Source organism: Mustelus asterias, unplaced genomic scaffold, assembly GCF_964213995.1.
Source record: "Mustelus asterias unplaced genomic scaffold, sMusAst1.hap1.1 HAP1_SCAFFOLD_696, whole genome shotgun sequence".
Classification (NCBI taxonomy): Eukaryota; Metazoa; Chordata; class Chondrichthyes; order Carcharhiniformes; family Triakidae; genus Mustelus; species Mustelus asterias.
Window position 1 is genome coordinate 127,035 of NW_027590645.1, and position 16,593 is coordinate 143,627.

Sequence of the window (16,593 nt, forward strand, 5' to 3'; positions counted from 1 at the left end):
AAAGATATTGACTATCCAGCTGATCTGTGTCCCTCATTATTTTATAGACCTCGATAAGATCACCCCTCGGCCTCCTACGCTCCAGAGAAAAAAGTCCCATCTATCCAGCCTCTCCTTATAACTCAATCCATCAAGTCCCGGTAGCATCCGAGTAAATCTTTTCTGCAATCTTTCTAGTTTAATCATATCCTTTCTATAATCGGGTGACCAGAATTGCACACAGTATTCCAAACGGGGTCTTATTGTTCTGACTTTGCCAACAGGGCTGTGGAATTTATTGGATAGATCTTCCAAAGGCCAGCACAGACATACTGAGCTGAATGGTTTCCATCCATCTGTATCATTCTGTAAAACAATGAATATTCAGAATCAGGATGAGACAGAACGAGAGGAACCAGTGACTGTGCGATTGAATCCAGACAGAGTCAGCACCATCAGGGAAAGGGAAAGAGAGGAGACAGTGTAAAAGCTTCCCACAGGAGAATTTGAGTAATTTAACATAGCAGATCATCAATTCGCAATAATTTGCGTTTTTTTAAAATTAGTTTATCTCAATACCTAACAATGTTATTTTATATTCACTGTTTGAGGTTACAATGGCGCTGCTGTTAACCACCATTCCTTGCGGTTGTGAAAGTACCCTATTCACTCCACAGGAGCCCACAGCGCATGCGCGGTGTTGTATGTGGAGCATGCGCAATGTCACTTTGCTCGGAGCCCTGCGAGTGCGGGAGTTGCTTTTTTCAATGGGTGAGAGTGTGTGGGGCGGAGGGAGGAATGGAGCTGGGAGTCAGGGTGGGGAGGGAGGAATGGAGCCAGGAATCAGGGTGGGGAGGGAGCGGAGGCTTCACAAACACCTGCTGTAGGCCGCAAGGTCCGAATCAGAGCCTGCGGGTCCCGGGTTTGCAGCTGCGGGGATTGAATCCGGGATCAGGCCCAGTGCAGCGGCCGCCATCTTTGTTCCGCGGGGAGCAGAGCGCGCATGCGCGGTCAGTCAGTGGTGCTTCAGGGTCCCGGTGACCAGGAGAGGAAAGGTTTGACTCATTGACTGACAGGGCGGGTTAATTGGCGCTCTCTTTAGAGAGGGAAGGTGCTACAGGGCGAATGTGCGGCCATCCGAATAACAGAAGAAAATATAATCAGAATTAGGAGCATGAGGAGGCCATTCGACCCATCAAGGTTGCTCTGCGATTCAATAAACTCATGGCTCATCTGATCAAGAAAATGCTGGAAAATCTCAGGTGTGACAGCATCTGTGGAGAGAGAATAGAGCTAAAGTTTCAAGTCTGGATGACCCTTCGTCAGAGCCCATCTGTTCATTGTCATAACTCAGTTTTCCTCCAGCCTCTCTCACCCTTAACTCCCTTGGAGGTGAAACTCCCGGTGCGAACACAGCCTTGAATATACTCAATGACCAATCTCCACTGCCCACTGGGGGAGAGAACTCCACGGGCTACTGGCCCTCTGAGAGATGCAATTGCTCCTCATCTCTGTCCCTTTTTTTAAACTGTCCTTGCAATTTTTGATTCCCTGATATGGGGAAACAGCACTTACCCTGTCAAGTACCCTCAGAATCATATGTGCTTCAGTTAGATCTCCTCTCATTTATCTAAAATCCAATGAGTATCGACGCACCCTGTTAACCTTTCCTAAATAAACAAACTTCTTTATGCCAGGAATTATCGTAGTGGACCTTGTCTGAACTGCAACCTATGTCACCATTTCAATCTTAAATAATCCTATGCTAGGAAACAGAAGGAGAGGTGTTATGAATTTATATTCTGGACTAACTAATGGATTTTGGAAACTCCTTTTACAGTTAGAAGGGGATGATTTATACACAGCAATCTCAAACCAAGAAAAATGTTTATCTCTTAATCTCTAACCACTGTTGACACATGACTCTTGTAATCTCCTTTCACAGGGAATTAGAAGATTTGAAGACTGCAATTGTTGTCCGACTCCAGTGCTTCTGGCATCTTTCCAGCTGCAGGCTCCAGCAGGAGGTTTTAAATTTGAAAACAGTGAAATTGTTCCGGAGGTGAGTATTATTGCGCATTCATCTACAGTTTAGAGTTTTTAGTGCTTTGCTCTGTTGTCTGTGAGAGGTTTCATGGCTCTGGGGTTGGTGTGATTCACCAGCGAGTTCACACTGGGGAGAGGCTGTTCACCTGCATTGTGTGTGGGAAGGGATTCAGTCAGTCATCCACCTGCTGAGACACCAGCGAGTTCACAAGTGATTGCAGGGGTTGGATTTTGCTGTTTTGCTGCTGTTAAATCACATTCAGGACTGAACCATGTTCATTAATCTGAATCATCGATGCAGATTTGATGGGCTGAATAGTCTCTTTCTGCACTGTAGGGGTTCCACGGATTCTTAAAATTCTGTCCGAATTGAAGATAATTTCACTATTTCTGATTTCCGCACATCTGGAGATAAATTCCACTCCTTTGTGAGCATTTTGATTGATTTGATGGCTCGCAATGATGTTTTAAATTCATTATTCACTCTAAGCCAGTGAGGAAAGAGTGTTCCACAGCAACTAGAATTGTCTGTTCTCAGTTTCTGAGCTGTACTGACTGTGATGACATTTGTAAACTCCTTTTACAGGATATTAAAAGGGGAGGATTTGCCAGAAGAAATCTCAAACGAAACTTCACGTCAAGCTCTGACAGAGTCACTCATTAGGACGGGGAAAACCATCACCCATTTTACCATCAGAGTGACAGGAAAAGCACCAAGACGCAGTCACCCACACCATGGGAAAACCATGGAAATGTGGGGATTGTGGAAAGGGATTCAGATCCCCATCTGAGCTGGAAACACATCGACGCAGTCACACTGGGGAGAGGCCATTCACCTGCTATCAGTGTGGAAAGAGATTTACTAATTCATCCGACCTGCTTACACACCAGCGAGTTCACACTGGGGAGAGGCCATTCACCTGCTCTGATTGTGGGAAGAAATTTAGTATTTCATCCAATCTAGTGAGACACCGTCGAGTTCACTCTGGGGAGAGACCATTCACCTGCTCAGTGTGTGGAAAAAGATGCAGAGATTCATCCACCCTGCTGGTACACCAGCAAGTTCACACCAAGGAGAGGCTGTTCACTTGTTCTGAGTGTGGGAAGGGATTCACTCGGTTATCCAGTCTGCAGAGACACCATCGCGTTCACACTGGGGAGAGACCATTCACCTGCTCAGAGTGTGGGAAAGGATTCAGAGATTCATCTGACCTGCTGGCACATCAGCGAGTTCACACTGGGGAGAGGCCGTTCATCTGCTCCGTGTGTGGGAAAGGATTTGGAGATTCCTCCACCCTGCTGACACACCAACGAGTTCACACTGGGGAGAGGCCGTTCACCTGCTCCAATTGTGGGAGGGAATTCAGTCAGTTAGCCAATCTGCTAAGACACCAGCAAATTCACAGCGGGGACAGGGAGGGGCCTTTCACCTGCTCAGAGTGTGAGAAGCGATTCAGTGATTTACCTACCCTGCTGACACACCAGCGGGTTCACACCGGGGAGAAGCCATTTACCTGCTCCGTGTGTGGGAAGAGATTCAATCGGTCATCCAACCTGCTGACACACCAGAGAGTTCACACTGGGGAGAGACCATTTACCTGCTCTGACTGTGGGAAGGGATTCACTCAGTCATCCCACCTGCTGAGACACCAGCGAGTTCACAAGTGATTACAGTGGTTGTATTCTGCTGTTAATCACATCCGGGACTGAACCATGTTCATTCTGACAGTTGGTGAAGTGGGAGGGTCAGAGGGTTTCTTGCTGTTGGACTGGCCGGTCTCAGTTTTCATTCCAGTGGCTGATTCTCTTTGAGCGAGAGCACATTTCCACTGAAATGATCCACAAAAGCAGATGTCAGATGAGACTGAGATGAGGAAAAAAATCTGAACTCAAAGGGTAGTGAACTTGTGGAATTCTCTACCACAGAAGGCTGTGGAATCCCAATCACTGAATATGTTCAAGGAAGAGATAGATTTTTTAAAAGATTTTAATGGCTTCAAGCGGTGTGGGGAGAATATGGCATTGAGATTGAGGATCAGCCATGATCATATTGAATGGTGGAGCAGACTCGAATGGCCTGCTCCTAGTTTCTATCGAGTACATTAACTTTATCCTGGAAATAAATAGTCTTTTTCCTACCACTACAGGTGTCTTGTCTTTTATCCGTCCTTGTTCTGAGGTTAGCTGTACTCTGAACAATCTTTCTCCACTGATTTCTCAGCTGCTCTCACTGCCTGTCCCATCAAGAGGCCAGTCCACATTCTGATACTATCTCGGGCCTTCCTTGTACACATTTTCCAGGTGTTTTATCTCACATTGGTCAATAAAAATGCCTTTCACTGGGATGCTGTGTCACAAGTCTTTGTATTAGCTAAAGATTTGGCAATACTTTGTCTCTGAAAGAAACCCCGTAACAGCCCTGAACATCACTGGCCTTTGAATGTGGAAGGAGCAACGTAACGTCTATTCTGTCCATGGGATAAGATTTCAGATATAATTGTGACTGGAAAAGCACTGAGACACACACACACCCGAGTGAGAGTGTTCCAGTGAACTGAGTGTGGAAAGAGCTTTAACCAGTTACACAGCCTGAAAATACATCACACTATAGGGTAAGTAAATGGGAACGTGGGAATGATAAAGTATAATTTGTGGAAAAAGGTTATCCGCATTGTTGGGAAGAATAGAAAATCAGCATTTTATTTAAATAGGCTGCAGAATTCCACAGTGGTCTCCTTGATGAGGGATATACTCAGCATGACCACTGTGACTGTGTCCTGTCAATGTACAGCTGCATTGCAGGGTCAGGATCATCTCTGAAGGAGCTGCCAGTTAGTCCCTTTTCCTCAGAGCCTTCACTACAATTATAGAATGATGACAGCAAATGAAGAGTCATTCAGCCCATCGTGTTCACACCCACACCAGCTTTCTGAGAGAGTGACACAGCCAGTCCCACTCCCCGGCCTCTCCCTCGTTACTCCCCGGCCTCTCCCTCGGTCACTCCCCGGCCTCTCCCTCGGTCACTGCCCGGCCTCTCCCTCGGTCACTCCCCGGCCTCTCCTTCGGTCACTCCCCGGCCTCTCCCTCGGTCACTCCCGGCCTCACCCTCGGTCACTCCCGTCCTTTCCCTCGCTCCCTCCCCGGCCTCTCCCTCGATCCCTCCCTGGCCTCTCCCTCGATCCCTCCCTGGCCTCTCCCTCGATCCCTCCCTGGCCTCTCCCTCCATCCCTCCCTGGCCTCTCCCTCCATCCCTCCCTGGCCTCTCCCTCGGTCCCTCCCTGGCCTCTCCCTCGGTCCCTCCCTAGCCTCTCCCTCGGCCAGTGCACAGTCTTTCTCTCGTAATCCTGAACATTTTTTTTCTCTTCAGATAATTATCCAGTTGTGTTTTGAAATCTTGTTTGAACCTTCCTCCTCCCCACACTGGGTCAGTGCACGCCGGGTTCTAACCACTCACTCTGGAAACGGGATTTCCTCAAATCACCATTGCTTATTTCACAAATCACCTTTAACCTGTGTCCTCTGCTTCTTGACCTTTTTGCCAATCAGAATAGTTTCTTCCGATCTTCTCTGTCCAAATCCCTCTTGATTTTGAATATTTCTATCGAACCTCCTCTTCTCTATAGAGATCAGCTCCAGCTTTGCCAATCTACCCTCATAACTGAAGTTTCTCATCCCTGGAATCAGTCTCATGAATTTTATCTGCATCCTCTACAATGTCTTCACCTCCTTCCTATCGCGATCTATCGGAGTTGGCCACAATGCTCCAGTTGAGGCTGAACCAATGCTTTATTTTGGTTCATCACAACTTCCTTATTATTCTCGGGTATTTGGACATCAGCCTTTCTCCTGTCAATATACAGCTGCCTTATGGGGTTGTGGTCACATTTGAAAGAGCTGCCCATCAGCCCCACTCCCCTCCCCTTTCCCCAGAGCCCTGTTAACTTTACCTTCAACTGGAGATCCAATTCACTTCGGAAAGATGTATCTGAATCTGCTTCCATCCCCTTTCAGGCAGAACGTTCCAGAACAGAATTAATTGAGAAATGAATGCCCCCAGTGGATTTTTCCCAATTATTTGATGCGACATATTTAATTGTTGATCTTCTGTTAAATACATTTCCAGAGCAGATTTAAGGGAAAATGTTCATGACATCTTGGAGATGAACCACACGAAATGCTGTCTGTTTGAAACAAAGTTGATTTATTTGATGCATTAAAATATTAAACTCCAGCCACATTACAGGAGTTAACATCAGCAAAAAAAAAGTCAGAATTAATATGATTCAATCCTAAATATGATCAACAGCAGCAACAAAAGCAGAATCCAACTCCTCTAGAGACTCTGTCTGAGAGTCAGTGCAGACTTGATGGGCTGAATGGCCTCCTTCTGCACTGTAGGGATTCTATGAAAAGTAAACTCAAGATTAAAATAAAGATTCTTCAGCTAGTCACTAATCAGCCTTTTCCATTTTCCTGAAGTCATCTTATAATTATTTATCTCCTAGATTTGATGAATTAAACATTATCTGCAATTGTATGATAAATGATCAGTTTTATACAAATTAATGAATCATGTCTTACTTTATAGTTGGATAATGCAGTGACCAGAACTGTGCTCAGTATTCTAGCTGTGTTCTAACTCGTCTCTAACGTAATCTCCCTGCTCTTATATTCCAGGCCTCAGACAGGAAAGTGTCCCAAATGCCTCCTTGACCATCTGATCTACATGTGCAGCCATCTTCAGGGATCAGTGGATATGCACTCCAAAGTCCTTCTGTTCCTCTATAATTCTCAACATCATCCCATGTTCATTCCCTTGTCTTGTTTACCCTCCCAAATTCAATCTCTCATTGATCCAGATTGAATTCTACTTGCTATTTTTGTGTTGACTCACCCCCCAGTCCATTAATATCTTCCTGCTGTCCACAGCTTTATTCCTCATTGTCAACCATGGGAGCTACTTTTGTATCAGATGCAAACTTAGTAATAATTTTCCACACAGTTGAGCCGAAATTATTGACACATACCAGAAAACTGTGGACCACCACTGGAAACAGGCATCTTGGCATCATTCAGTCCTGGGTGTGATTAACAGCAGCAATAACAGCAGAATCCAACCCTTGCTGTTGCCTGTGAACTTGCTGGTGTTTCAGCAGGTTGTTTGACTGAGCGAATCCCTTCCCACACATGGAGCAGTTGAACGGCCTTTCCCCAGTGTGAACTCGCTGGTGTTTCAGCAGATTCTGTTTACTTTTAAATCTCTTCTCACAATCAGAACATTCAAAAGGTCTCTGATCAGTGTGAACAAGTTGGTGTGTAGTCAGGTGGGATGACTGAGTGAATCTCTTGCCGCACAGGGGGCAAGTGTAAGGTCTCTCTCCAGTGTGAACTCGCCGGTGTATCAGAAGGTCAGATGCATCAATGAATTCCTGACAACACACAGGGCAGGTGAATGGCCTCTCCCCAGTGTGAACTCGATGGTGTCTCAGAAGGTGAGCTAATCGAGTGAATCCCTTCCCACAGAGAGAGCAGATGAATGGTCTCTCCCCAGTGTGAGTGTGCTGGTGTTTCAGAAGATCCTTTTTGCTTTTAAATGTTTTATCACATTCAGAACAATTGATAGGTCTCTGATCAGTGTGAACAAATCGATGTTTCAGGAGCTGGGATGAACAAGTGAATCCCTTCCCACACACGGAGCAGATGAACGGCCTCTCCCCAGTGTGAGTGCGCTGATGAATCAATAAATCCTTTTTACTTTTAAAGTTCTTCTCACAGTCAGAACATTGAAATGGTCTCTGATCAGTGTGAACACTTTGGTGTGTCAGGAGGTGGGATGACTGAGTGAATCCATTCCCACACACGGAGCAGATGAAAGGCCTCTCCCCAGTGTGAGTGCGTTGGTGAATCAACAAATCCTTTCTGCTTTTAAAGCTCTTCCCACACTCACAACATTTAAACGGTCTCTGATCAGAGTGAACCTGGTGGTGAGTCCGGAGGTTTGATAAAGCATTAAATCCCTTTCCACATTGAAGACAGGTGAATGGCCTCTCACCAGTATGGACATGCTGGTGTGTGTAGAGGCTGGATGACTGAGTGAATCCCTTCCCACACACAGAGCAGGTGAATGGTCTCTCCCCAGTGTGAATACGTCGATGGGTTTCCAATTCAGATGGGTAATTGAATCCCGTCCCACAGTCCGCACATTTCCACGGTTTCTCCATGATTATTGACAGGCTATCGGGTGTAGGCGGGATGCAGATTTGAGCTCACTATCAGATCAGCCATGATGTTATTAAATGGTGGAACTGGCCCGTGGGGCCGAATGGCCTATTGCTGCTCCTTGTTCACATGGTGCAGGTGTCCTCCTGTCTCTCCAGGTTATTTAATCAGTTGAAACCAGGTCCACACAAAGAACACGAGTACGGTGTCTACCTGATGTAAATGTGCTATTTCTTTTCACGCTGTGTGACTGGTTAAAGCTCCGTTCCAGCTGACTGTGGAAAAATAACTGAGATGTCTGTGTCTCGGGGCTTTTCCAGTCACACTGATGTTGAATAATTTCCCAAAGACAAAATAGGCAAACGTTTCTCCTTCCACATTCATAGGCCTTTGATATTCAGATCCTGAAGAATCATGTGACACTGTCAGATCCTGAGACGTTTGGTTTGAATCGCCAGTCTGCAGATATTCTGGAAAAGGAGTTTACATTGAATTACTTTGAATACACAAGACATAAACAAGCCATTCAGTTTTACTCTTTATACTTGACACATCTTCTCCTGTCCCATATTCCTCATCTCAGCCTTTCAATTGATTTTTCTATTTATTTTTCTCTCGTGTGCTTCTCTCATTTCCTTTTGAAACAATCTCAGCACTTGCCTCAACTCATTTCGATGGTGATTCTAAACCTGTGAGTGAAGAAATTTGTCCTTATTGCCTTCTTGGATTTATTAGTAACTATCTTGTATTTATGACTCTTTGTTTATTGATCGTTCCTTCTTTTAGACTCTGTCACAAGTGGAACATTCTCTCCACATTTCCCCTGTCCAAGCCACGAATAATTTTAAAGACTTTTATCAGGTCACTGCTCTACAGGAAAAAACTTCAATCCATTTAATCTTTCCTGAAAGCTGTAATCTCTGTTTACAAAAATCATCACAGTCAATGCAGAATAGAAATCACAGACAGACAAACATTTCTCTTGGGGTTGTGTGAAATTCATCGACTTGTAACCGTGTGTAAAAGCAGTTTTCAAACATCTATCAGTGTCAGTCCACAATAGAAACGCTGAACAGACAATTTTCTTTCCTCCACTCCCAGTTTTCTCCCTCCCTCTCCTCTGTCTGGGTTCAGTTCTCCAGCTCCTGTTTGCAGACTGACAATAAAACCAACGGGTCTTATTGGCGTGTTGGGGCCTCCAGCGGGTGTTTGTGAATCCTCCCCGCCCATCTCCCAGGGTTTCCTTCCTTCCCAGAGATCAGAGTCCTCATTGATTTGAGGCCAAAGTGTAACCTCTTATTTATTGTCCCCATCCTCTGATGTGAACCATCCTCCAGTGGCTGAGCCAGGATGGGGCCGTTAACCTGGGCCTGTTCCCGGGAGGGAGGGAGGGAGGGAGAAGCCCCGCAGCTGCAAACCAGGGAGCTGACAATGATTCTGAAAGGTTTGCGGATCCACAAAGTGTTTCCAAATCCCCCCTAATGTCCAGCTGCCAGCTCAGTGCTCCCCGGGCCTGGCCCCACAGTAAAGTGGGGGCCTGAGGCCTAGGCCAGAAGTTGGTGCTGTTTCCAGTGCAGCCGTGGTTTCCATTCCCACCCTGTGCTCACAATCTCCTCCCGAACCCTCCCCAAAACCATGATTGACACTGAGCATGCTCAGAGCGTGCACCCACACCACCTGATGTGGAGATGCCGGTGTTGGACTGGGTGAGTCACCTGATGAAGGGGCGGAGCTCCGAAAGCTCCTGATTCCAAATAAACCTGTTGGACTTTCACCTGGTGTTGTAACTTCTTACTGTGCTCACCACACCTGCGCAGTCCGTTCCCAGGCTCCCCAGCGCCTGATCATCTTTGCGCATGCTCCACTCCCAGCCTGGATCCGCCTGTCATTTACTCCGATTGGTTGGAGGACCAGCCGCTCCCGCTCGGTCCTCCAGCCCCGCCCCTCATTCACTCCGATTGGTTGGAGGACCAGCCGCTCCCATTCGGTCCTCCAGCCGCGCCCCCCTTCCTATTGTACTGGGGAAGGTGTGACCTCTATGAGAAGGATGGTCTACACCTGAATCGGAAGGGGACCAATATCCTGGGGGGTAAATTTGCTAAGGCCATGCAGGGAGGTTTAAACTGATTCGGGGGGGGGGGGGGGAGGGATCCTGAGTAGTGGGGCTGAAAGTGAGGGATGCATGGATGGGGACTGCAATGCACGGCATTGCAGAGGTGAGGTGGAGCAGGGTTTGAAATGTGTATACTTCAATGCCAGGAGTATTCGCAATAAAGTGGGTGAACTTGCAGCGTGGATCAGTACCTGGGACTTCGATGTTGTGGCTATTTCAGAGACATGGATAGAGCAGGGGCAGGAATGGATGCTGCAGGTCCCGGGGTTCAAATGTTTTAGTCGAAGTAGGGAAGGAGGTAGAAGAGGGGGAGGGGTAGCATTATTGGTCAGAGATTGTATCACAGTGTCAGAGAGGAGGTTTGATGAGGACTTATCTGTTGAGGTAGTATGGGCGGAGATTAGAAATAGGAGAGGAGAGGTCACCCTGTTGGGAGTCTTTTATAGACCTCCTAAAAGTTCTAGAGAGGTTGAGGAAAGGATTGCGGAGTCAATCCTGCTTAGGAGTGAAAGTAATAGGGCAATTGTTATGGGGGATTTTAACTTTACTAATATTGACTGGAATTGTTATAGCTCTAGCTCGTTAGAGGGGTCAGTTTTTGTTCAAAGCGTGCAGGAAGGTTTTTTGACTCAGTATGTAGACAGGCCAACTAGAGGTGAGGCTATATTGGATCTGGTGCTGGGAAATGAACCAGACCAGGTGCTAGACTTGGAAGTTGGTGTGCATTTTGGTGATAGTGACCACAATTCGGTTACGTTCACCTTAGTGATGGAAAGGGATAGGCATGAACCTCGGGCCAGTGGTTTTAGCTGGGGGAAGGGTAATTATGAGGCTATTAGGAGAGAATTAGGAAACATAGGTTGGACTAGGAGATTACAGGGACTGGGAACGTCCGACATGTGGAGTTTTTTCAAGGAGCAGCTACTGCGAGTCTGTGATAGGTATGTCCCTGTCAGACAAGGAAGAATTGGTAGGGCTAGGGAACCGTGGTGCACCAAAAAAGTTTCTTTGTTGGTTAAAAAGAAAAAGGAGGCTTATGTTCGGATGAGACGTGAGCACTCGGGTAGTGCACTAGAAAGCTTTAGATTGGCTAGGAGGGAGTTGAAGAGCGAGCTTAGAAGGGCTAAAAGGGGACATGAGAAGACTTTGGCGGATAGGGTTAAAGAGAATCCTAAGGCGTTCTATAGGTATGTCAAAAACAGAAGGTTGGTTAGGGCAAGTTTAGGGCCAGTTATAGATGGCAGAGGGAAGTTATGTGTGGAACCGGAGGAGATTGGTGAAGCATTGAACCAATATTTCTCTTCGGTGTTCACGCAAGGGGACATGAATATAGCTGAGGAGGACACTGGGTTGCAGGGGAGTAGAATTGACAGTATTACAGTGGATAAGGAGGATGTGCAGGATATTCTGGAGGGTCTGAAAATAGATAAATCCCCTGGTCCGGATGGGATTTATCCAAGGATTCTCTGGGAGGCAAGAGAAGTGATTGCAGAGCCTCTGGCTCTGATCTTCAGGTCGTCGTTGGCCTCCGGTATAGTACCAGAAGATTGGAGGTTAGCGAATGTTGTCCCATTGTTTAAGAAGGGGAACAGAGACTTCCCCGGGAATTATAGACCGGTGAGTCTCACTTCTGTTGTCGGCAAGATGTTGGAAAAAATTATAAGGGATAGGATTTATAGTTATTTGGAGAGTAATGAATTGATAGGTGATAGTCAGCATGGTTTTGTGGCAGGTAGGTCGTGCCTTACAAACCTTATTGAGTTTTTTGAGAAAGTGACCAAGGAGGTGGATGGGGGCAAGGCAGTGGACGTGGTATATATGGATTTTAGTAAGGCGTTTGATAAGGTTCACCATGGTAGGCTTCTGCAGAAAATGCAGATGTATGGGATTGGGGGTGATCTAGGATATTGGATCAGGAATTGGCTAGCGGATAGGAAACAGAGGGTGGTGGTTGATAGTAAATATTCATCATGGAGTGCGGTTACAAGTGGTGTACCTCAGGGATCTGTTTTGGGGCCACTGCTGTTTGTAATATTTATTAATGACCTGGATGAGGGTATAGTTGGGTGGATTAGCAAATTTGCTGATGACACCAAAGTCGGTGGTGTGGTAGACAGTGAGGAAGGGTGTCGTAGTTTGCAGGAAGACTTAGACAGGTTGCAATGTTGGGCCGGGAGGTGGCGGATGGAGTTTAATGCGGAGAAGTGTGAGGTGATTCACTTTGGTAGGAATAACAGATGTGTTGAGTATAGGGCTAACGGGAGGACTTTGAATAGTGTGGAGGAGCAGAGGGATCTAGGTGTATGTGTACATAGATCCCTGAAAGTTGGGAATCAAGTAGATAAGGTTGTTAAGAAGGCATATGGTGTCTTGGCGTTTATTGGTAGGGGGATTGAATTTAGGAGTCGTAGCGTTATGTTGCAACTGTACACAACTCTGGTGCGGCCGCACTTGGAGTATTGTGTGCAGTTCTGGTCCCCACATTACAGGAAGGATGTGGAGGCTTTGGAGAGGGTGCAGAGGAGGTTTACCAGGATGTTGCCTGGTATGGAGGGGAGATCCTATGAGGAGAGGCTGAGGGACTTGGGATTGTTTTCGCTGGAAAGGCGGCGGCTAAGAGGGGATCTTATTGAAACATATAAGATGATTAGAGGTTTAGATAGGGTGGATAGTGATAGCCTTTTTCCTCTGATGGAGAAATCCAGCACGAGGGGGCATGGCTTTAAATTGAGGGGGGGTAGTTATAGGACTGATGTCAGGGGTAGGTTCTTTACCCAGAGAGTGGTGAGGGATTGGAATGCCCTACCAGCATCAGTTGTAAATGCGCATAGTTTGGGGGCGTTTAAGAGAGCCGTAGATAGATTCATGGACGAAAAGAAATTGGTTTAGGTTTTTTTTTGTAACTGGTCGGTGCAACATCGTGGGCCGAAGGGCCTGTTCTGCGCTGTAATGTTCTATGTTCTATGTTCTATGTTCTATTGGCCCGGAGCTGCCGTCAATCAGTGCCCGGGCATTGTGATGTGGAGCATGCGCAGTGTCATTGCTGTCCTTGGCGCTTGTTTGTCCCGGAGAAGCGGAGTCAGCGTTAGGCGGTGGCTGGGAGGCTTTGGAAACACTTTGTGGATCCGCAGGCGGGAAGGAGCTCGAGACGGTGGGTTTTCAATGGGCATTTTAAATGGCGCGGATCCAGAGCCCGAAAGAAAACCGGAAACATAAATGGATCCGGGCGGTGAGGCTTCATAAACACCCGGTGTCGGCCAGGTGCCGGATCTCGGGGCCAGGGTGGCACAGTGGGTTTGCACTGCTGCTTCACAGCGCCAGGGACCCGGGTTCAACTCCCAGCCTGGGTCACTGTCTGTGTGGAGTCTGCACATTCTCCCCGTGTCTGCGTGGGTTTCCTCCGGGTGCTCCGGTTTCCTCCCACAGTCTGAAAGACGTGCTGGTTAGGGTGCATTGGCCGTGCTAAATTCTCCCTCAGTGTTACCCGAACAGGCGCCGGAGTGTGGCAACTAGGGGATTCTCACATCAACTTCATTGTAGTGTTAATGTAAGCCTACTTGCGACACTAATAATTAAACTTTAATCCCTCAATTTGCAAGGCAAAATCCTCAGACGTTGGGCAAAACCAAATGGATAACCCAATTCTTGATATTTAATTGAGGTTAATTAGTCAGCAGGAAGAGAACCAGAAAGCAGCATGGGCCCTGACACTGATACCATGTTTAACTTAGTTCGAGAGGGAGGTTTGGAGAAACCCCCTTCACAATTTCTCATCAAATCTCTAAACAGTCAGTTCTGGACACAAAGTTAACATCTGCTATTCTGACTGATCAGGTCAGGATGATTCAGATTAATGTTTTCTCACGTGTTATGAATGAATTGAATCATCAAAAACACTATCTCTGGTTGTATGAATTTTTTAAAAGGATACTGAAATGATTATCTGTCAATTTATTTGGATTTCAGTTCAGGGAGGAGGGAGAGTGTGTGGGATGGGGATCTGCAACTTTAGGGGTTCGAGAGGAAAAAGTTCCAGAGAAACTAGAATAGTCTGTTGAGAATTTCTATTCTGGACTGTCAGTGATTACTTTTATTGATGGTTTTTACAGCTATTAGAAGTTGAGGATTGCAGACGAGAATCTCAAGTCAAACATCACATCAAGGTCTGACAGAATCACTCGATTCATAGGACCTGGATATCATCGTACTTGGAAAGTGGAAGGAGAAATGTTTGTTTGTTCTGTCTGTGGGAAAAGATTTCGAACATCAGTGTGACTGGAAAAGCACCGAGACACACACACACCCGAGTCAGAGTGTTCCAGTGAACTGACTGTGGAAAGAGCTTTAACCAGTTACACAGCCTGAAAAAACACCACCATTCACAGTGAGGAGAAACTGTACATGTGTTGTGTGTGTGGACGAGGCTTCAACTGATCATCAACCTGGAGAGACATGATGACACCGACACCACGGAGAAACCGTGGATATGTGGGGACTGTGGGAAAGCATTCACTTGCCCATCCAAACTGGAAACTCATCGACGCACCCACACTGGGGAGAGACCCTTCACCTGCTCCATATGTGGGAAGGATTTCACTCAGTCATCCAACCTAGCATTACATCAGCGTGTTCACACTGGGGAGAGGCCGTTCAGCTGCTCTGTGTGTGGGAAAAGGTTCATTCAGTCATACAATCTAGCGTTACACCGGCGGGTTCACACTGGGGAGAGGCCATTCACCTGCTCCGTGTGTGGGAAGGGATTCATTAATTCCTCTAACCTAGTGGCACACCAGCGAGTTCACTCCGGGGAGAAACCATTCAGCTGCACTGACTGTGGAATGAGCTTTAGGCTTTCATCCACCTGCTGAAACACCAGCGAGTTCACACTGAGGAGAAACCATTCAGCTGCACTGACTGTGGAAAGAGTTTCAGACACTCAGGCAGTCTCACTGTACACCAGCGAGTTCACACTGGGGAGAGGCCATTCACCTGCTCCATGTGTGGGAAGGGATTCACTGATTCATGCCAACTGCTGAGACATGAACGAGTTCACACTGGGGAGAGGCCGTTCACCTGCTCTGAGTGTGGGAAGGGATTCATTGATTCATCTCAGCTGCTGAAACACCAGCGAGTTCACAAGTGAGGGCAGTGTGGTGATATAAACAGGGCCTAGTTTTAAGGCTGATAAAATTGGATATCCTAAATTAAAGAATTAGGCACATGGAAATCAAACACAGTCAAACCGCAGGCAGGCCAATTGTACAATACACAAAGGTGTCTGGGCCTGACCCATCAACCACCCATCAAAGGTCGTTACACTCTACTTGAGACTTAGCAGGAGATCATGGCACCTCATTGAAATGCATCGGTCTATTGTTAGAAGCCCAGATCGGGCCAGACTTTCTGTCACCAAGAGATCCTGTAGAAACCTTACCTGATAACAAGTTTAACAACATGGAGATGGACACCTGGGGGGCGGACCCTGGTGTCCTGTCAGACAGACATCAAGAAACCCACTGGGTATTGGAACCCCCTCCTGGGACCTCATTGGCCAGAAGCCAGAGAAGTTTCTGGAAAGGCAAGCAGGCTGGGGATAAAGGGACACACTCAGAGGCACAAGGAGCGAAGACTCGACAGGGGAGACAGCCATGACCATTCGGAAGACTGACCAGACAAGGAAGGAAGGAAGAAGCGGCCATCGAGACTCACCTTCGTGACAACAGACCAGAGGGACTCAGAGAATCGGACCTGCAGTTTAACCAAGCCATCTTTACGGGTAGTATACTTGAATCTGCTGGGGTATCCTCTTGTTTTATGTGGGTAATTTAAGGGTTAATAGTGTTATTTAATAAACTTGTTGAATCTTTACTTGTGTTTGTCCTTTGTCCACCTTGCAAATAAGGGCACCGGGGTAAAACCTTGGAGTAAGTAAACTGGTTGAAAGTATCTGAGAATTAACAGGTACAACAGCAGGGATTGGATTCTGCTGTTATTGCTGCTGTTAATGACAACCAGGCCCTTTCATTCTGACAGCTGGAGTTTGTTTATACCCAGTAACTGGGCTGGAGTTTAATATTCTGGATCTAGAGCTGATTGTGCTCCCGGGGCTGCAGTGTCCCTTTAACAACCTCTGTCTGCGACCTTTCCCCATAATTCAGCAACTCGCATCAGAAATTAATTTACAAACAGGATTCTGAACTTCTTACTTCAATCCCAAATTGATCTTTGGTACAAAC

General features: G+C 46.7%; 1 protein-coding gene across 1 annotated transcript; it reads left to right on the forward strand.

Annotated features, from left to right (window-relative positions):
- Positions 1-699: 699 nt before the first annotated feature.
- Positions 700-15,500, forward strand: LOC144487281 (uncharacterized). The gene is given in 6 exon segments (XM_078205367.1): positions 700-750; positions 2,917-3,645; positions 5,393-5,421; positions 8,403-8,462; positions 14,781-15,214; positions 15,217-15,500. Coding segments are annotated over 6 exon segments (1,587 nt in total).
- The last annotated feature ends 1,093 nt before the right edge of the window (positions 15,501-16,593 follow it).